The sequence below is a fragment of the Myotis nattereri genome, assembly GCF_964212035.1.
Source record: "Myotis nattereri genome assembly, chromosome: 1".
NCBI lineage: Eukaryota > Metazoa > Chordata > Mammalia > Chiroptera > Vespertilionidae > Myotis > Myotis nattereri.
This window is the reverse complement of record NC_138075.1, coordinates 114,270,228-114,293,011: the sequence shown is the minus strand read 5'-3', so window position 1 is coordinate 114,293,011 and position 22,784 is coordinate 114,270,228. Positions and strand designations below refer to the sequence as shown.

At 40.7% G+C, this 22,784-nt stretch overlaps 1 protein-coding gene across 3 annotated transcripts in view; it reads left to right on the top strand.

The window, feature by feature from the left end:
* LRRC49 (leucine rich repeat containing 49) overlaps nucleotides 1–22,784 on the top strand; it is a 209,170-nt gene that overhangs the window by 170,557 nt on the left and 15,829 nt on the right. For all 3 annotated transcript variants that reach the window (XM_081085231.1, XM_081085233.1, XM_081085232.1), the window contains 3 exons: nucleotides 7,596–7,833; nucleotides 9,197–9,382; nucleotides 21,598–21,707. In XM_081085231.1, coding sequence (XP_080941357.1) covers nucleotides 7,596–7,833; nucleotides 9,197–9,382; nucleotides 21,598–21,707 — 534 coding nt within the window. The remainder of the gene's footprint in view (nucleotides 1–7,595; nucleotides 7,834–9,196; nucleotides 9,383–21,597; nucleotides 21,708–22,784) is intronic.

Here is a 22,784-nt window from a genome sequence, read left to right as displayed (position 1 = left end):
GAGTTGGGATATATCCATGGAAGTGTATTTGACTTCATGGGAAAAAAATTGTAAAACATAGGCCCTTTGAAGAAGAAACTGGGCCAGGTGACTCAGCCACCTGCTTTAAAACATTTGAATCATACTTGATTCCTCCCTCTCCTTCATTCCCTGCAATCAGTCACTAAGTCCTACTTTTTTTAATGTCAATCCTCACCTGAGGATATTTTTCCATTGATTTTTTTAGAGAGGGGAGGAAGGGGAAGAGGCAGAGAGAGAGAGAAACATGGATGGGAGGGAGACACATCGATTGGTTGCCTCCCACATACACCCTGACCAGGGCCTGCAACTCAAATATCTGCCCTTGACTGGAATCAAACCTGGGACCCTTCAGTCCGCAGGCCGACACTCTATGCACTGAGCCAAACCGGCTAGGCCACTAAGTCCCACTTTTATTTTCTCTTAAATATCTGGTTCTCTTTTTTATTAATAGTAATAACTAAAATGTATTGAGATAAGTATGGTTTAGAATATTATTTTTAGTCTCCATAACAACTTTGAAAAAATATGTATTAGGATCACCATTTTACATACCAGAATACTGAAACTACAAAGAAATTAGATAACTTGCCCCCAAAGTCATGTTTATCAATGGCATTCTAGGATTGGAACTAAGGCCTGTCTGATTGTCTTGTCAATGCCATTTCCACCACACCAAACCCTCTTTTTGATTATGCTTTTCTATGGTCTAATCACACCATTGCCCTGGGCTTCCTACTAATCTCTGTTCATCAAGCCTTTCACTCCTACATCCTCCACAAATGGAACACCTGTCTCAAATGGGTCCTTGTGGTCAGAGACATATCTCATTCATCTTTGTATCCCTCATGCTAGCATCTAGCTCCATGCATGGTACGTTAGAGGTGTTTAAAACCTTGTGTTGAATATGTCCTTTTACTTTTTATTTTATTTTATTTATTTATTTTTTGCTCCTCAAACTTATAGGATAAAATCTGACTTTCCAGCTTCATCTTCAGCTACTGCTCTCTCCCATACATTTCACTGTCCCGTCCTATGTTGCAGTGTTCCAGCCATATTGAAATTGCTCTTAACTGAATGTTATACATATTTAGGCTTCTGTGCCTTTCTTTGTTCTGTTTTTCTTACCTAAATTGTGCTTCCTCCTTCTCCTTCTGATGTAATTCTATTAATCTTTCAAGGACCACTTCAAATGCTACCTCCTTTTGAAACCTGACCTCTCCCCTCTAGAAGAATAAATAATTCCTTCCTCTGTATTCCCAAAGCATATCATTTAAATATTCATTATTGACAATAAGCATGTTATATTAGAGTAATATCTAAATTTATCTTGCTCACCACCATCCATCCAGACTGAGATAACTTTAAGGGCAAATAGGTTTTAGTTTATTTTTATATCCCTACTAGAGGCCTGGTGCATGAAATTCATACATGGGGGTAGGGGGGGTCCCTCAGCCCAGCCTGCACCCTCTCCAATCCAGGACATCCCTCTCTCAATCTGGGACCGCTGGCTCCTAACCGCTCACCTGCCTGCCTGCCTCATCACCCCTAACCACTCTGCCTGCCTACCTGATACCCCTAACTACTACCCTGCCTGCCTGATAACCCCAACTGCATCTGCCTGCCTGCCTGATTGCCCCAACCTCTCTGCCTGCCTAATCACCCCTAACTTTTCTGCCTGCCTGCCTGCCTGATTGCCCCTAACCACCTCTGCCTGCCAGCCTAATCACCCCTAACTGCTCCCCTGCCTGTCAGCCTAATCACCCCTAACTGCTCCTTTGCCTGCCTGATCACCCTTAACTGCCTCTTCATCGGCCCCTGCCACCATGGCTTTGTCCGGAAGGACGTCAAGAAGATGTCCAGCCTAAATAGCATATTACCCTTTTATTAGTATAGACTAGAGGCCCGGTGCACAAAAATTGGTGCACTCGGGGGGGAGGGGGAGGTCTCTCAGCCCAGCCTGTGCCCTCTCGCAGTCTGGGACACCTCGGGACATAAAGACCTGCTGGCTTAGGCCTGCTCACGGGTGGCAGAGGGCAGGCCCAATCCCAAGGTGCAGCCCCTGGTCGGGCTCAGAGCAGGGCCGATGGGGGAGTTGGGGCGCCACCCCCTGTCATGCACAGAGCAGGGTGGATCGGGAGGTTGCGATGCCACCCTCAGTCATGCTCAGGGTAGGGCCGATTGGGGGGTTGGGGTGCAACCCCCTGTCACACTCAAGGCAGGGTCGATGGGGAGGTTGCGGCGCCACCCCCTGTCACGCACAGAGCTGGGCCAATCAGGGGGTTGGGGCGCTGCCCCCTGTCACGCACAGAGCAAGGCCCATCAGGGGGGTTGGGGCTCCGTACCCTGTCACGCACAGAGCAGGGTCAATCGGGTTGAAGAGCTCCCCCGTCACTCACAGAGTAGGGCCAATAGGGGAGTTGGGGCACAGCCCCCTGTCACACACAGAGCAGGGCCGATCAGGGGGTTGGGGCACCACCACTGTCACACTCAGGGCAGGGCCTATGGGGAGGTTATGGCTCTACCCCATCACACACAGAGCAGGGCCCGTGGTGGTGGTGGGGGGGGAGGGGGGCGCTGCCCTCTACCACCCACAGAGCAGAGCCGATCAGGGGGTTGGGGCACCACCACTGTCACACTCAGGGCAGGGCTGATGGGGAGGTTATGGCTCTACCCCGTCACACCCAGAGCAGGGCCCGTGGGGTGGGGGGGTTGGGGCGCCGCACCCTGTCACACACAGAGCCGCAGGGCGATCAGGGTGTTGGGGAACTCCCCCCTATCAGGCACAGAGCAGGGCTGATCAGGGGGTTGTGGCGCCTTCTCCTGTCACACACAGAGCCACAGGGCGATCAGGGGGTTGGGGCACCTTCCCCTGTCACGAACAGAGCAGGGCAGATAGGGAGGTTGTGGCCCCGCTCCCTGTCACACACAGAGCCACAGGGCGATCAGGGGGTTTGGGCGCTGCCCCTGTCACACTGATCCTGGTGCCAGGAGGCCTCGCGGCTCCGCTGATCCTGGTCCTGGGAGGCATATTACCCTTTTCCTACATAGAATAGAGGCCTGGTGCATGGGTGGGGGCTGGCTGGTTTGCCCTGAAGGGTGTCCTGGATCAGGGTGGGGGTCCCCACTGGGGTGCCTGGCCAGCCTGGGTGAGGGGATGATGGCTGTTTGCAGCTGGTCACACACCCTTCAGGGTGGGGGTCCCCACTGGGTTGCCTGGCCAGTCTGGGTGAGGGGCTGAGGGCTGTTTTCAGGCTGGGACTGAAGCTCCCAACTGCTCCTTTTTTTCTTTTTCTTTTTTTTATTCTGGGCCAGCTTTAGCTCTGAGGCTCCAGTTCTTAGGCCTCCGCTCCTGAAAGCAGGTATCTGGTTTGTTTGTGTTCTACAATCGAAACTCTGTATCAACTCCAGGTCCGAGATCCCGGCTAGCTGAAAGCTGGTTTCTGGGGGTTTTTTTAGCTTCTATTTTTGTTACTATGTTTCAAACTGCCAGCTCAGAGGCCTGTAGCTGCAGGCGGGAACGTTGGAGTCCTCTGTCACTGAAGTAAGCAAGCCTCATGTTAGTTTCAAGCTGCCTGGCTGCCAGCCTCCATCTTGGCTGGCAGTTAATTTGCATATCTCACTGATTAGCCAATGGGAAGGGTAGCGGTCATACGCCAATTACCATGTTTCTCTTTTATTAGTGTAGATGGCCTACACAATACCTAACACATAATAAGCTCTCCAGATTGACCTTTTTACTTGATGAGGTGAGGTCATTTTCGTTGAGAAATTTTATTCCATGTGTTTATTAAGTGAATTCCAGAGTATGGTTAGAGCATTTATATTTCTGGGACCATAACCCAATAAAAGTGAAGAAAAATTGTACATGATTTCTATACTGATTATCCTTATCAGTACAGATGATTTTGTTGCCTTTTACCATAATTCTTAGGATATCTATCGTGCCCTGTATATAGTGGGTTTCCAGCAAATGTTTAGTGAATAAATATTCATATGTATATGAATAAAAAGAGGTGGACATATTACAAGGACACTGAAAGGACAATCCTCAACATAGAAACATTGCTTAGCAAACTTTGTATTTCTTATGGAACTCTCCGAGCACACCTTCCCTGCGGAACAGATTCCTCTGTTCTGATTGGCCAGGGGCTAAACTCAAGCCTCAGTCAGAAAATAACTGATGTGGCTTAGGTATTACATGACTTATTTAACAGGTTCTATATTCCTATTGAGAAAGATGAACCAACCTGCAGCCGAGAAAACTTTCCATTTGCTTGTACTGAATGTCCATGTCAGATCTGTATAAATTGGAGATTACTTCTGCTTTGTTTTGTAACTACATGACTGTTTTTGCTGAATGTAGGCTTATTTTTTTTACTTATTTTCCCAACAATTTGCTTGACAAAACTTTAAACAAAATAAATTATCCTTTTCTAATGTTATAGTTTTATTTTATAGTTTATATTCTTTTTTACTTCCTTCTATGTGATGCTACCTATTTAATTTATTAAAAATTGTAATAAACATAATAATCAAATAGTGCTCCAAACTTCATGCTGTTCATGTGGAAGATACTACTAAAGAAAACACAAGTACTTGCAGTAAGAAGTACTACCTTCTATAGAGATAGAGAAATGAATGGACACATTTAGTTGTCTAAAGTGAAATTCACATGCACATTTTATGTATAGTTTTGTGCAGTGTCCTAATATGAATGGGACTGCTTTTCTACTTGAGACATTTTTTAACCAAAACAAAATAACCTAAGTAATATAAAGTGCTTAAAAATACAGTATAAAGATACAAAAATAGACATACTAATTCTAATTAGGAATGTAATTATGATGTTACATTTTTATAGTCCACAATTATGTTTAGGAAATTACACAAACATAAATCACTGATTTGAATGAAATGCATAAATCTGTAGCAAAGGTTTGTAGTTACAAAAAAAAAAAATACCAAAGAATGCCCAAAATTAATTTTTATTCCACTTTTGTGTCATATTCTTGGAGCCTTCATCAATGAATGTTACATGAAGAAAAAAACAAATGAAACTCTAAAATGAAATCACTAATGTGATCAAATAGGGAAACAAAGAAATTAAAATCTAGCAGCCATCAGCAAGAATGTCCAAGACAAGGGTGTCAAACAAAACAAAGAAAATTGCTAGAAAACTATCTCCATCATACTCTTTCAAACCAGTAAAATATAGTCCTCCATACAACGGAACACAAACAGACTACTTTTCCTGTAAGGTTTAGAAATACAAGTTCTTTTTTAATCTTATGGATGGGTAAACTGTGTTTGTAAGCTATTACTGAGTGGGCCAGAAACACATTTATGGATTCTGGGGACAATGTATACTGTAATTCTTTGATTGGGATAAGTGGACACTAACTAAAAGAATAGTTTTTAAATTAATACAGAAGTGCAAGACAAAGCCAAATGTGACTTCTCTTATATCTTAGCAACATTTAGATGAAAATCAAATTTAAATGCAGTCCACTCTGCTTTTGAAAAGGCTGTGGTTCAGCTTCCCAATCTCAATTGCTTGCTCCAGTTTCTATGAGAATACTCAGAAGATGTCTCTTCTTAAACATCAGACCTCTTTTTAGTGGTGGAGCTGTTCTTAGTAGTAGCTGCATCTGCAAGGGACTGATATCCAGTCATTATCTTTGGAGGAAGTCCTAACCAGTTTGGAAAAATATATATACTTTTTCATGTGCTGCCAAGTTTTAGTAATAAATTTATATGTGCCAGGAGATGAAAAAGGTTGAAAATCACTGGTGGCTCTGATATACGTTCACATAAGTCTAGTAAAACTTGATAAACCAACAGGGTAATGGTTTTTCAGCTTTATCGTGCAACAGCACCATTATACAAATTTTTAAGGTCTTTAATAATGCATTTATCCAATATACATTGTGAAAAGCCCATTACTAGGCCCCAGGCCCCCAAATATGAAAAAAAAAATGTAGTCTTTAGCCTTGAGGAACTCACCATCTGATAGAGGTGACAAAATTGCAGAAATGCAATTATGGTGCAGTATGAGAAGTGATTTATTGGAGGAGTGTGCAAAAGTCCATAGAAGCACAAAGGGGAGTAAAGCACTAATATTAGTAAGGGCAAATCTGAAAGTAAAAGTGCCAGAATGAAAACACATGGAACAGAAGCCAAACATTGTTTCAGTTTTGAGACTGGAAAAAACAGGACATTTGAGTTGAATCAAGCTATTTCTTTTCTTCTCTATCATTTAAGTAACCTTTATAGAAAATGTGGCTCCTACTTTGAAAATAGTAACAACTTTCATATTGAGTAGTGTATGTGAGGTGATTGTGTATGTGTACACATTATATAAGTAATGGATTATTTTTCATCATTTCTTATTTCAAAATGGGGAAGAAATCTTGATTAATTTTACTGCTTATAAATGTGGCATACACATGCAAAATTTTAAACAAGTATTCAAAAATAGGAAGTTACCTTTTAACCCAACTTCTGAGAGATTAACTATTGTTAAGAATTATTTTATGTCTTACCAAGTGTTTTATAAATATTTTTACTAGGGGCCCAGTGCATGAATTCATGCACCTTGAAAGGAACTGTGGGCCGCAAGGCTGCTGTAGGCAGTGGGTGTGAGCTGCGGCTTCGGTGCCGGCTGTGGGTGTGCCCCCGCTCACTTGCTCCACTATCCTGCCACGGCCGACGTCCACCATGTTCCGCGCACGCCCCCTGGTGGTCAGCGCACATCATAGTGACTGGTTGTTCGGTTGTTTTGGTTCCGGTTCCACCATTTGGTCTATTTGCATATTAGCCTTTTACTATATAGGATAGGATATTATATGGTTCTTGGTATAGAAATAGTGTTTTGTAAAATGTGTGTGTGTGTGTGTTTTTCAGCTGGACAGTGGAATACTTTAATGATTACAAAAATCTATTTATATTGCCATGAAAACATCTATGATACATTAAATGGATTGCTTTAAAACTAAATAGAATATCAATTATTTTTCATTGACAGAAAACATTTGGGTTTAAAGGTGTTATTTTTTAATGCACATGTGCTTCTTTTTGAATTAAAATATAGGGTGTCCCAAAAAATGTATATACACATTTTGAATAATTATAAAGGCAGTGTTTGTTAAAGTACATTGCATTTTCAAAATTTATCTATCAGCTGTTAAAGTGTATATACATTTTTTGGGACACCCTGTATATGACTAGAAGTGGGGAGGAGGGTAGAACTCAATTAAAGGAATTAGTTAAAGAACATATATCCATAACCCATAGACACTGACAACAGTGTGGTGATGGTCAGAGGGAAAAAGGGGTGGGGTCTGGGTGGAGGCAGGCAAAGGGGGTGGGAGAAAATGGAACATCTGTAATAGTGTCAACAATAAAAATAAAATATATATGACTAGAAGATCTAAAACTTTCAGATATTCTATTGAAATTTAGTCTTTGGTACTCTGGGTTTAATTATTTAAATGAAAAAGTGAATATAGAATTTTAAATACCTTTTCCAACAGGTCTTTATAGTCTGTTATTTATTTTGCACGATATTTTTCCAGGTCTCTGGACTCAGTACTCACCAATGCTTTACAAGCCTTATCTGTCACAGACACGCACCTTGTTGATGTGGATGGGGACACGCTTTCCCTGTATGGCTCAGGAGCACTGGAATCTCTAGATCGGAATTGGAGCATTCAAACAGCAGGAATGGTGACAACAGTGTCCTTCACTTTCATAGAATTTGATGAAATCGTCCAAGTGCTTCCCAAATTGAAGATGAAGTTCCCTAATTCTCTGGTAAATACTTACTTTTAGTAGTCTATTTGAATCATTCTCAGTCATGACTTGTATGTTTAGGCTAAATACCTGTTTTTAACTATTATTTATGGAGTTTCTATCTGGCAGGGAGACTAAGCTTTGTGTTAATTTTATGGACCTGGGATTTAAATTATTATTTATAAATGCCCTTGCAGCTTTCAGTTAATATTGGAAATTATCTGTCTAGAAAATGATTCTGTATGAAGTATAAAGAACTAGTATAATTTTATTCAAATTGTTTATTTCTACTTTGTAAAGAAGCGTTCAACAGGACCTCACCTGACCATATATTATATATTCATTTATTGTACCTGGTGTTATTGGGACATGTACATTTTAACATAATGTTCACAGTAGTCTCCTAGCAACATATAAAATGATTACTTTGAGAGTTAGCCTTTTCCAGTTATGGTATTATTGTATTATTTATTGGTATGCATTTGCAGAAACTGTCATTTATATGCATTCTTTCTTGAGTTATTATTGTTGTTATTCTGTTAGGCCTTTGATAAGTTGTTTTTCCCCATATCAGTCTCCCTAAATAAGATAGATAGAAGTGAAGATAGTAGGTTTAGAAAAGAACATCCAATTTCACAGACAGAACACCTACATTAGCCTTTCAGTTTTTGTGACTTGATGTTCCTGTAGCCAGTTTAACTAGCCTGCACAGTAATTGGCAAGATGCAGGTATAACACCTAACTAGTTCTCTCAGAAGCATTGTGAACCCTGCATTTATAAAATTCTTAAAATTTTAATATTAATGATTCCTTGTAGTTTTTATTTTAGCAAAAAGTATATACAATTCATTGTAATGAGTTATTGTGTTTATGTAATTTTTAAGGATCTTAGTTTGTTAATAAATGGGGAAATATCCTTTGCAAAATAGAAATTATTTTGAATCCAATATTGGATGGATTAATGGAGTTCATCAATGATGTATTAAATGGATTAAGCAGTGGTTCTCAACCTTCTGGCCCTTTAAATGCAGTTCCTCATGTTGTGACCCAACCATAAAATTATTTTTGTAGCTACTTCATAACTGTAATGTTGCTACTGTTATGAATCGTAATATAAATATCTGATATGCAGGATGGTCTTAGGCGACCCCTGTGAAAGGGTCTTTCGACTGCCAAAGGGGTCGCGACCCACAGGTTGAGAACCGCTGGATTAAAGGTAGGTAAGGTTTAGTAGATTCAGTTGACTTAATGTAATTGAAAACATATTATCTAAGCCTAAAGTTTACGGATTTACTTAGGAAATAATTAGTGAAGTTTAAATGTAACTATTTTAAGATGGTTAAATTTAATGGTCAGCTTTTTTGTGTGTGTTTTATTATTGCAGCACCTTAAATTCAAGGAAACAAATCTTGCAATGCTACAACAGTTTAACGCATTAGCACAACTCCATCGTGTTGACCAGTTGACAATTGATCCTCAAGGAAATCCAGTTGTCAATTTTACACTCTGGAAATACTATGTACTATTTAGGCTGAGCCATTTTAATATGCAGAAAATAAATGGGACAGAGGTAAGCCTAACACTAAGTCACTGTGTAATGAAAGGGTTCGTTTTTAAGGGAAATGGTCATACAAGTGGTCAGGAATTTAAGTAACCATGTTGGAACTTTTGAGAAATATTGTAGTTGTTTTTCCCCAAATCTTGACAGTTAAAATGTCAAAAAGCTAAAAACTATTTATCCTAAATCTTCTAAAGCACTAGAAAATTTTGAAAATAAAGTAGTAACCAGGTCATGATGACTAGTAAATACTTTTACTATTGTTTGTAAGCATTCAGAGATGTAAAAAGTTGGTAGGTTGACAGTTTAAAAAAAAAAAAAAAAGCCCAGCTGTGTGGCTCAGTGGTTGAGCATTGACCCATGAACCAAGAGGTCACTGGTTTGATTCCCAGTCAGGGCACATGCCCAACTCTTGGGCTTGATATCCAGGAGGGGGCATGCAAGATTCATCTAATCCAGTGGTTCTCAACCTTCCTAATGCCGCGACCCTTTAATACAGGTCCTCATGTTGTGGTGACCCCCAACCATAAAATTATTTTTGTTGCTACTTCATAACTGTAATTTTTCTACTGTTATGAATCATAATGTAAATATCTGATATGCAGGATGTATTTTCAGGGGTCACAACCCATAGGTTGAGAACCGCTGAAATCGATGATGTTTCTCCCTCATCAAAGTTTCTATCTCTCTCCATTCATGATCTTTGTATTTTTTTTAACTAAATCATTATTGTTAAAAGTATTACACATGTCCCCCTCCCCCCCCCATTGACCTCTTCTACCCCCCCCTCACCCCTGCACCAGGCCTTCACCACACTATTGTCTGTGTTCATAGGTTATGCATTATGCATACAAGTTCTTTGGTTGATCTCTTCCCACCCACCCATCCACCCCCGCCTTCCCTCTGAGATTCCACAGTCTGTTCCGTGCTTCTGTGTCTCTGGATCTATTGGTTTATCAGTTTATTTTGTTCATTATATGAATGAGATCGTGTGATATTTTTCTTTCTCTCACTGGCTTATTCCACTTAGCATAATACTCTCCAGGTCCCTCCATGTTGTGTCAAAGGGTAAGAGATCCTTCTTTTTTACTGCTGCATAATATTCCATTATGTAAATGTACCACAGTTTGTTTGTTTTTTATCCACTCATCTACTGATGGGCACCTGAGCTGTTTCCAGATCTTAGCTATTGTAAATTGTGCTGCTATGAACATAGGGATGCATATATTCTTTCTGTTTGGTGTTTCAGCTTTCTTAGGATATCTTCACTGGATAAAATGGCAGTTCCATATTTAGTATTTTGAGGAAACAGCATATTGTTTTCCATAATGGCTGCACCAGACTGCATTCCCACCAGCAGTGTACCAGGGTTCCCTTTTCTCTATGTCCTCACCAGCGCTTGTCATTTCATGATTTGTTGATGGTAGGCATTCTGACTGACAGATGTGAGGTGATACTTCATTGTCATTTTAAGTTTTTGGTTTTTTTTAGTTTTACCATTTTTTTTTATATAATTCTTTATTGTTGAAAGTAGTACATATGTCCCTTTTTCCTTCATTGACCCCCTCCAGCCCACCTCCCCTCTTGCCCCAGTCCTTCAGTACCCTATTGTCCATGTCCATGGGTTATGCATATATGCATACAAGACCCTCCCCCACCTTCCCTCTGAGATTCCACACTCTGTTTCATGCTTATATGTCTCTGAATCCACTCCATTCATCAGTTTATTTTGATACTTAGATTCCACATATGAGTCAGATCATGTGATACTTGTCTTTCTCTGACCGACTTATTTCACTTAACATGATAATCTCCAGGTCCCTCCATGCTGTCTCAAAGGGTAAGAGATTCTTCTTTTTTTACTGCTGCATAGTATTCCGTGGTATAAATGTACCACAGCTTTTCCATCCATTCATGGCTGTTTCCATATACAGCAGGTTCTCGGGTTACGTCAGAGAGCCGTTCCTACGGCACAACATAATCGCCATAAGTCGGAACCCACCTACACAAGCACCCACGTCACTCACATGGAGCACAGACACAGCAGTAATGAAGTGAAACAGTAAAAAAAAAAAAAAAAAAAAAAAATTAAAAGAAAGATAACAATTCCTGACCTTGTGGTAAATAAATAATCCTATATAATAAAGAGGTAATATGCAAATTGACCATCACTCCAATACATAAGATGGCCACCCCCATGTGGTCAAAGATGACCGACAGGGGAGGGCAGTTGTGGTCACCAGGCCTGCAGGGGAGGGCAGTTGGGAGGGATCAGGCCTGCAAGGGAGGGCAGTTGGGCATGACTGGGCTGGCAGAGGAGGGCAGTTAGGGGCAACTGGGCCAACAGGGGATGGTAGTTGGGGGCGACCAGGCCAGCAGGGGAGGGCAGTTGGGGGCAATTGGGCCGGCAAGGGAGCAGTTAGGCATCAATCAGGCTGGCAGGGGAGTGGTTAGGGGGTGATCAGGCTGGCAGGCAAAAGCGGTTAGGGGCAATCAGGCAGGCAGGCAAGTGGTTGGGAGCCAGCAGTCCTGGATTGTGAGAGGAATGTCCCAGATTGCAGAGGGTGCAGGCTGGGCTGAGGGACACACACACACCCTCGTGCATGAATTTCATGCACTGGGCCTCTAGTAAAAAAACATAAAGCACATGTGTACGTACATCAAAATGATGGAACTTTTTTTTTTTATAAATAAATGGGAGATGGTTATGTAACCACGAAACGACATATGTTGAGTAGTCCGACATAACCTGAGGACTGCCTGTATTAGCTATTGTAAATAGTGCTGCTATGGACATAGGGGAGCATACGTTTTTTCTGATTGGTGTGTCAAGTCTCTTAGGATTTATTTCTAGAAGTGGGATCACTGGGTGAAATGGCAGTTCCATATTTAATTTTTGAGGAAACTCCATACTGTTTTCCATAATGGCTGCACCAGTCCACAGTCCCATCAGCAGTGTACTAGGGTTCTCTTTTCTTCATATCCTCGCCAGCACTTGTCATTTGTTGCTTTGTTGATGGTAGCCGTTCTGATAGGTGTGACGTGATACTTCATTGTCATTTTAATTTGCATATCTCTGATGATCTGTGACTTTGAGCGTTTTTCATATGTGTCTTGGCCATCTAATTACCACCTTTGGAGAACTAAGTCATTTGCCCATTTTTTAATTGGACTGTTTGTCTTCCTTTTGTTAAGTTGTATGAGTTCCTTGTATGTTTTGATATTAACCACTTATCAGATGTGTCATTGGCAAATATGTTCTCCCATACAGTGTGTTCCCTTTCCATTTTATTGTTAGTTTCTTTTGTTGGGCAGAAGCTTTTTATTTTGAGTTATTCCCAATTGTTTATTTTTTTCTTAGTTTTCTTTGCCCTAGGAGATGTATCCATAAACATATTCCTCTGAGAGATGTCTGAGATTTTGCTTCCTATTGTTTCTTGTTGGATTTTTATGGTTTCACAACTTCCATTTAAGTCTTTTATTCATTTTGAGTTTATTCTTGTGTATGGTGTAAGTTGATCTAATTTCATTTTTTTCACATGTACCTGTCCAATATTTCCAACATCATTTATTGAAGAGTCTGTCATGAATCCATTGTATGCTCTTGCCTCGTTTACCAAATATTAATTGAGCGTAATGGCTTGGGTCAATTTCTGGAGTCTCTGCTCTGTTCCATTGATCTATATGCCTGTTCTTGTGCCAGTACCTGGCTGTTTTGATTACAGTGGCTTTGTAGTATAACTGGAAATCTGGTATTGTTATCCCTCCAGCTTTGTTCTTCTTTCTCAAGATTGCTGTGGCTATTCTGGGTCCCTTTTTTTTTTTCCGTTCTGTAGGGAGCTGATATAGGGTTAAGCCTCAAACTGACCTGTGGGCAAAGTCACAAACAATTCCCAGCTTAGAGGGCACAGTCCTTTTAGCATAATTAGGCTTGACTTTATGACACTCCCTAGATCTTATCTGGGAAGCTAATGGGCTGAGGAAGTGCAGGAAGTATAACCATGGTGTAAACAAGTGAAACTCACAAGAACAAAAACAAGTGAAACTCACAAGAACAGTGTAAACAAGTGAAACTCACAAGAACAGTGTAACTTTGGTAACCACTACCTTGTTTACCACTCACTATAAAATAAAGGCTCAGCTTGCCTTGGGATATCTCTCTCTCTGTGGCCTCAGCCAGGCACAGGGAAGATCCACGGAGACTAAGGAAAGCTAGAGAGTTTTGAATGCTGTCTCTGTGTAAAACATTCTTCGCCGACTCCGTCCACACCTTTGGGAACCCCTGGACCCGCTGGGGCTGGCCCCCAGCACCGTTCCATATAAAATTTTGGAGTATTTGTTTTAGATCTGTGAAATATGCTGTTGGTATTTTAATAGGGATTGCATTGAATCTGTAGGTTGCTTTGGGTAGTATGCACATTTTAATGATGTTAATTCTATCAATCCATGAACATGTTATATTCTCCTACTTGTTTATATCTTCTTTAACTCTTTTTTCAACGTCCTCTAGTTTTCTAAGTACAAGTCTTTTACCTCCTTAGTTAAGTTTATTTCTTAGTATCTTAAATTTTTTTGTTGCAATGGTAAATGGGATTGTGTGTTTAGATTCTCTTTCTGACAGCTCATTATTAGTGTATAAAAATGTCATGGATTTTGGGGTATTAATTTTGTATCCTGCTACATTTCTTAATTCATTTATTAAATCTAGTAGATTTTTGGTGGAGTTTTTAGGATTTTCTATGTATAGTATCATGTCATCTGCAAATAATGACAGTTTTACTTACTCCTTTCAAGTTTGGATGCCTTTTATGTTTTCTTCTTGTCTGATCACTGTGGCTAAGACTTCCAGTATTATGTGGAATAAGAGTGGTGAAAGTGGACAGCCCTGTCTTGTTCCTGTTCTTAGGGGAAATGTTTTCAGTTTTATCCATTAAGTATGATGTTGGCTTGTAGGTTTTTCATATATGGCTTTTGTTATGTTGAGATACAACCCCTCTATTTCCACTTTGCTGAAAGTTTTTGTAAGAAAAAACTAGAGGCCTGGAGCATGAAATTTGTGCATGGGTAGGGTCCCTAGGCCTGGCCTGCGATCAGGGCCGATCTTCTCTGGCTGCCGACTCCACCCCCTGCCACCCGTGTCTGCTGCCAACCAACCCTGGTTCCCCATTCCCCATCAGGCAATCGGAGCCTGTGGGCTGAGGGCAGCTTCTGCATTGAGTGTCTGTCCCCTGGTGGTCAGTGCACAGTATAGCGACTGGTCGTTCTGCTGTCAGGTCAATTTGCATATGATTTTTTATAAATATATCTAGATAGATAGATAGATAGATAGATAGATAGATAGGTGTTGGATTTTATTGAGTACTTCTATTGATATAATGATGTGATTTTTATCTTTTAATGTATTTATGTCATGTATCATGTTTATTGACTTGTGAATATTGTACCATGCTTGCATGCCTGGAATAAATGCTACTTGCTCATGGTGTATGATCTTTTTAATGTATTGCTGGATGTGATTTGCTAATATTTTGTTGAAGATTTTAGCATCTGTGTTCATCATGGATATAAGCATGTAGTTCTTTCTTCATAGTGTCTTTATCTGGTTTTGGAATTAGGATAATGCTGGCCTCATAAAAAGGGCTTGGCAGTATTCCTTCCTCTTGCATTTTTTTGGAATAGTTTGAGGAGAATAGGTGTTAGTTCTTCTTTGAAGGTTTAATAAAACTCCCCAGTGAAGCCATCTGGACCAGCGCTTTTGTTTGCTGGGATATTTTTTATTGTTGCTTTTGTTTCATCAGTTGTTATTGACCTATTCAGGTTTTCTGATTCTGCTTCATTCAGTTTTGGAAGATTGTATATTTTTAGGACTTTTTTCAATTCACTCACATTGTCTAGCTACTTGTTGACATATAGTTGTTCATAGTATTTTCTTACAATTCTTTGTATTTCTATGGTGTCAGTTGTTACTCCATCACCTTTATTTCTAATTTTATTTATTTGAAAATCTTTACTTATCAAAAAATCTTTATTTATCAATCTTGTTTATCTTTTCAAAGAACCAGGTCTTGGTTTCATTGATTATTATTATTGTTTTGTTACTCTCTATGTCACTTATTTTTGCTCTAATCTTTATTATTTCCTTCCTTGTATTTACTCTGGGCTTTTCTTGTTGTTCCCTTTCTAATTAGTTAAGTTGTAGGGTTAAAAAGTTTATTATGTTTTTTTGTTTTTTGAGGTATGCCTGTAGTGCTATGAACTTCTCTCTCATGACTACCTCTGCTGTGTCCCATAGATTTTGGGTTGTTATGTGTTCATTTTCATTTGTTTCCAGGAAGTTATTGCTTTCTTTCTTGATCTCATTGGTAACCCATTCATTGTTTAATAAAATGCTATTTAGCATCCCTGTCTTTGAATTTTTTGAGTGTTTTTACTGCAGTTAAATTCTTGTTTCATTCCATTGTGATCTTAAAAGATGCTTGATATGATTTTAATCTTCTTAAACTTGTAAAGACTTATTTTTGCATCCTAGCATGTGGTCTGTCTTTGAGAATGACCCATGTATACTTGAGAGGAATGTATACTCTACAGCTTTGGGTGAAATGTTCTATAAATGTCAATTAAATCCATCTGATATAGTGTGTTATTTAGAGTATCTGCTTCCTTGTTAATTTTTTGTCTGGAAGATCTATCCAGTGAAGTTAGCAGAGTGTTAAAATACCCTGCTATGACTGTATTGCTGTCAATCTCTCCCTTAAAGTTCTCCAGAATATTTTTTTATATATTTAAGTGCTCCTCTATTGAGTGCATATATGTTTACCAGGGTTATAACCTCTTGTTGGATTGATCCCTTTAATATTATGTAGTGATCTTTTTTTTTTTAAATATATTTTATTGATTTTTCACAGAGAGGAAGGGAGAGAGATAGAGAGTTAGAAACACCAATGAGAGAGAAACATCGATCAGCTGCCTCTTGCACACCCCCCACTGGGAATGTGCCCGCAACCCAGGTACATGCCCTTGACCGGAATCGAACCCGGGACCTTTCAGTCCGCAGGCCGATGCTCTATCCACTGAGCCAAACCGGTTTCGGCTATGTAGTGATCTTTATTGTCTCTTGTGATGGCCTTCAATGTGAGTGTATTTTGTTGTCAGATATAAATATTGCCATCCCAGCTTTTGTTTGTTTCTATTTTCATGGAAAAAAATTTTTCATCCCTTCACTCTCATCCTGTGTGAGTCTTTTGTTCAGAGGTAGGTCTCTTGTAGACAGCATATATGTCTTGTAGACAAGATTATGTTTTAGTAGCCATTCATCTACCCTATATCTTTTGATTGGAGCATTTAATCCATTTAAATTTAAGGTTATTATTGATAGTTATTTATTACCATTTTAATTCTTTATGCCTATGTTTCACTATTTTTTTCTTCTCATTACAGCAATCCCTTTAGCATTTCTTGCAGTGCTGGTTTGGTGGTGACAGACTCCTTTAGCCTTTTTTTGTCTGGGAAGCTTTTTTTTTCACCATCTATTTTGAATGATAGCCTTGCTGGATATAGTAATCTTGGTTTCAGATTCTTCCTTTTCATTACCTTGAATACTTTATGCCATTCCCTCCTAGCCTGTAGAGTTTCTGATGAGAAATCCACTGAAAGCCTTATGGGAGCTCCTTTGTAGGTAATAAATTACTTTTCTCTTGCTGCCTTTAAGATTCTCTCTTTGTCTCTAATTTTTGACATTTTAAATCTGATGTGTCTGGGCATGGGCCTGTTTGGGTTCTTCTTTTAAAAATATATACATATTTTTTATTGATTTCAAAGAGGAAGGGAGAGGGAGAGAGAGATAGAAACATCAGTGATGAGAGAGAATCATTGATGGTCTGCTTCCTGCATGCCCACTGGGGATAGAGCTCACAACCCAGACTTGTGCCCTTGACTGGAATCAAACCTGGGACCCTTCAGTCTGTAGCCGACGCTCTATCCACTTCACCAAGCCAGCTAGTGCATGGGACTCCCTGTGCCTCCTCAATCTGTGTGGCTTTTTCCTTCACCAGGTTAGAGAATTTCTGCCATTATTTCTTTACACATGTTCTCTATTCCTTGCTCACTTTCTTCCACACTGCATTTGGTATGCAAATATTGTTAGGTTTCATGTTGGCCCACAGCTTCATTAAACTGTCCTTCTGTGTTTTAATTGTTTTTTCTTTTTGCTTCTCTGATTTTTTTCTACTCTATCTCCTTATTCACTGATCTGATCCTCAGCTACCCCTAATCTGCTGTATATTCCTTCCACTGTGTTCTTTATTAGTGCTGTGTCATTCTTTATAGTTACTACTATAGGCCTGGTGCACAAAAATTTGTGCACTCCGGGGGGGGGGGGGCGGGCCCTCAGCCCGGCCTGTGCACTCGGGGGGGGGGGGCCCTCAGCCCGACTTGTGCCCTCTCACAGTCTTGGACCACTCAGGGGATGACCACCTGCTGGCTTAGGCCCTCTCCCTGGGGGATCAGGCCCAAGCTGGCAGTCAGACATTCCTCTGGCAGCCTGGCAGCCCTCGGGGGATGTCCATTTACCAGCAGGGAGCAGACCTAAGCTGCAGTTGGACATCCTTAGTGCTGCTGAGGAGGCGGGAGAGGCTCCCGCCACCACCGCTGTGCTGGCAGTCATCAGCCTGGCTTGTGGCTGAGCAGAGCTCCCCCTGTGGGAGCGCACTGACCACCAGGAGGCAGCTCCTGCATTGAGCGTCTGCCCCCTGGTGGTCAGTGTGTGTCATAGTGACCAGTCATTCCCAGTCATTCTGCTTTTAGGGTCAATTTGCATATTACCTTTTATTATATAGGATAGAGGCCTGGTGCACGGTTGGGGCTGGCTGGTTTTCCCTGAAGGGTGTCCTGGATCAGGGTGGGGGTCCCACTGGGGTTCCTGGCCATCCTGGGTGAGGGGACGATGGCTGTTTTCAGGCTGGCCACACCCCCTTTAGGGCAGGGGGTCCCCCCTGGGGTGTCTGGCCAGTCTGGGTGAGGGGATAAGGGCCGTTTTCAGGCTGGCCAAGCCCCCCCCCCCCCCCCCCTGGTGATGGAAGCTCTCAGCCTCTCCTTTTTTTATTTTTTATTCTGGGATTTATTTACCTTCTATAATGCACTGTAAGTTTTATTGTGACTATCTCTTAAAATTCAGAGGACCTCTTCTTGTAAAATCAATTGTAATCAACTTTGTTGGCAGGTAGTAACAGACACTGTATTTCCCTGCAGCTGATACACTACAAATAGCTCTGGCCCAGAACTCCACAAATGCAGCATACTATTAGGAGTCTGGGGGTCTCTGGGCCATTATATAAGAGTCTTCTGAAATTTGCATCAGCCAGGGTAGGCCCATGACCACAGTATCAGCCATCTGTTGAAGATAAGGGCAAATCTGGAAACTTCTGTAACTATTAATTTCTCTAGCTAGTTCTTAAGAGATTTGGTTCAGTCTTGTATACCCTTGTATACCCTCTTGGTACTTCCCCACATAGGTTGTGAATCCCTGGTCAGACCTAATATTTAGTCCAAAGTTTCCAAAGCGACTTCCAGTCCACTGTGAACTGGAAGTAGAATGACTATTTTGGCTGTGGGTGAGTAATTCTCTCTCATTAGTAGCTAAACTGTTAGCCTGATTAACCCTTTAACTCTAAATAGTAAGTATATTTACCCAGTAATGGATCACTACTAGAAATGTAATAATTTATTATAGAACTACAAAGGAATAGTATACTATAATTATAGAAAATAGAAAAGAATGAGAAAGAACCAATATAATTTATTCTGATTTAAAGTTCCAAAAATGTCAAGGCCAGAGATATTTGACCCTTTAATAAAAGACATAAAATAAAGCTGCTTACGCATCCTTGACAATAGATAGTAATGTGTTATGATATTTCTACTTCTCTTTGTGGAAGAGAGGATGATACTGCTTGAGGTAGAGTTAAATTGAATTATGAACATCAAGAAGAAAAGATGGAGTAGTGGCCTGCACTGACCACTAGGTGACTATATTAGACCACACAACTTAGCTGTCAGCTACAAGAAGGGTATGTGGGAGAAACAGCCTCAATAACTATGAAAGTCTAAGCAAGTCTGTCTTCCTTTTGAATCTTTTGGAATAGCTTGAGGAGGATAGGTGTTAGTTCTTTTTTTGAATGTTTGGTAACCAGCTCACCTATGAAGCTGTCCAGTCCAGGACTTTTATTTTCTGGGAGTTTTATTACTGCTTCAGGTTTTTTAGGTGTTATTGGCCTATTCCGGTTTTCTGATTCTTCCTGATTGAGTTTTGGAAGTTGTATGTTTCTAGGAATTTGTCCATTTCACCCAAGTTGTCCAGTTTGTTGGCATATAGTTATTCTTAATATTTTCTTACAGTCCTTTGTATTTCTATGGTGTCAGTTGTTACTTCACTTCTTTCATTTCTGATTTTATTTATTTGGGTCCTCTCTCTTTGTTTCTTGATGAAGCCGGCATTATCCTAACTCCAAAATCAGATAAAGACACTACAAGGAAAGAGATCGACAATAAATACCCCTGATAAACATATATGCTAAAATCCTCAACAAAACATTAGTAAATTGGGTCCAGCAATACATTAAAAAAATCATACATGATGACCAAGTGGGATTTATTGGAGGGATGAAAAGCTGGTACAGTATTTGCAAATCAGTAAATGTGATACATCACATAACAAAATGAAGGATAAAAATCACATGATCATATCAATAGTCACAGAAAAAGCATTCCAAAAATCCAGCACCCATTTTTGATAAAAACTCTCAGCAAAGTGGGAGCAGAAGAATCATACCTCAACATAATGAAGACCATATATAACAAATCTACAGCCAATATCATATTCAATAGGCAAAAAACTGAACATGTTTCCATTAAGAACAGGAATAAGATAGGAATGTATACTTTCACCACTCTTATTCAACACTAGAGGCCCGATTCATGCAAGGGGCTCAGCCCTCGCAGCTGCAGTGACTTGCCTTGGCCCTCACACCCCCAGCTTCATCCGGAAGGTCGTCTGGAAGGACGTCCAGAAGGTCGTTCAGCTGTCCAGTCTAGTTAGCATATTATGCTTTTATTATTATAGATAGTACTAGAAGTCCTAGCCACAGCAATAAAACAAGAAGGAAAAATAAAATGCATGCAGATATTATACATAGAAAAACCTAAAGGCTCCACAAAAAACTACTGGATTTAATAAATGAATTTGGAAAAGTAGTAGTATAAAAAAATCAACATTCAGAAATCGATGGCATTTTTATATACCAACTAGAGGCCCAGTGCATAAATTCGTGCATGGGTGGGGTCCCTTGGCCTGGCCGGCGATCGGGGCTAGCCGCTGGGGGGAGGGACCATGGGAGGTTGGCTGGCCATGGGAGATTGGCTGTGGGAGCACATTGACCACCAGGGGCAGCTCCTGCATTGAGCGTCTGCCCCCGGGTGGTCAGTGCATTATCACAGTGACCAGTCAACCAGTCGTTTGGTCAACTGGTCATAACGGTCACTTAGGCTTTTATATATATACTAGAGGCCTGGTGAACAAAAATTTGTGCACTCGGGGGGGAGGGGGAGTCCCTCAGCCCGGCCTGTGCCCTCTCGCAGTCTGGGACCCCTCAGGGGATGACCGCCTGCTGGCTTAGGTTAATATCTGAGTGAACCATCACAGGGAATACCTGTGACAAGTGAATCCTTGTAGTGTGAAAGGTGGACATAACTTCAGAATGAACAGGAGTATCCTTGCTAATCCAGTGTTCTCTTAGGCAGGGACAAAATTATTCTTATAAGAGCAAGGTCTGAACAACACCTTGTTGTACCTTTGAAACATTATTGAAATGAATCTATTTCATTGACACTTAGTAATTTCCCCCTACATCATTCTACCTCAAGAAGCTATAGGATTTCTAAAAAAGTCACTAAGAATCTAAGGTGCCTCAGTATAATTCTCAGGAAATATAGCTTATAAGTCAATGCAAACTCAACTTGTAGTCATCCTCCGTCACCATGAGCCACTTTTGTACATCTTCTAATTAAGCTCAGGGAAGAAAATGAAATGTCAATGAAAACTCTCTTCTTCTAGCACAGGACAATGTAGTTTCCTGGGCTAAAAAAAAAATACTTAATCTGGGCATTTCTTTGGAATGTTGTATGAAGCTAAGAGACAGTGTCATTTCTGAACCATCTCCATTGTATATCTTCAGGTGACACAGAACGATATGATAATGGCTGAAAGACTCTTTGGAATCCTAGCTCATGTAGCATCTTCTGAGTTACCCCATTACCGTGTGATTTCAATTCTGGGTGATGCCAGGTAACCTTTAATTTCTATCATTTTCATAGAATTACTGTTGTACTAGAAAAAGGAATAGATTCCACACACCTCTTCACTCTGCCATTTATACATCTCACAGACAGTTATCCTGTTTGTTTTGTGGTTGGCCCTATTCAAAGTGTTGGGGACATAAAGATGAATACGACAAAGTCCTCACTCTTATGTGGTTATAAGCTAATAAGTTAAAGATATAGATAAGTAATTATAATAAAACTAGGCGCCAGGTGTGAATTCATGCACAAGTGGAGGCCAGCCAGCCTGCCCCAATGGGGGCTGATCAGGGCACGGCCGGCAGGGGGAGGGGTCGTGGGAGGTTGGCCAGCGGGCCCTGCCCCCCAATGGGGGTGGGTGAGTCAATCAAGGGTGGGGCCGGCTGGGGGGAGGGGCCACAGAAGGTTGGGGAGGAGCATGGAATGATTGTGAATAGTGATAGGAAATGAAGCTAGAAAGATCTCCCCACAGTGCGCATCTTAGCGACCTGTTGTTCCAGTCGTTTTAGTGTTCCATCGTTCCAGTCACTTGGCTTTTATATATATAGATGTTTCAGGTGCTGTAAGAGGTCCATGGGAGCATAGGAGAGACTAACAACATTTTGGAAGAACATTAGGGAAGGTGTCACAAAAGAGGTAACATTTTACCTAGTTTTTTTAAGAATCAGTAGGAGTATTTCAGATAGAGGGTATGCTGGAAAGAGATCTGCAGAGGCACAAGGAATTGGAGATAGTTCAGTATAATTGGAGCATGGGATGATTGTGAATAGTGATAGGAAATGAAGCTAGAAAAATAGACTATGGTCTGATTTTGAGGAGTCTTGCAGTCCATACAAAACAAAAGTGAAAACTTGTGCTTTGTAATTAAGCCCAACAATCATTAGGTTAGATTTATGTTCTAGAAAGGCTGCTATTTGAGCAGACATGGATGGAAGGAATGGAGACCAATAAAGAGGCTAGTATATAGTCCTGGAGAGAGATTACGACGGCCTGAACTAAGACAGTGAAGCTGGAGAGGAGGATAATTTGAAAAATATTTAGAAGAGATGTATCTGACTGAACACAC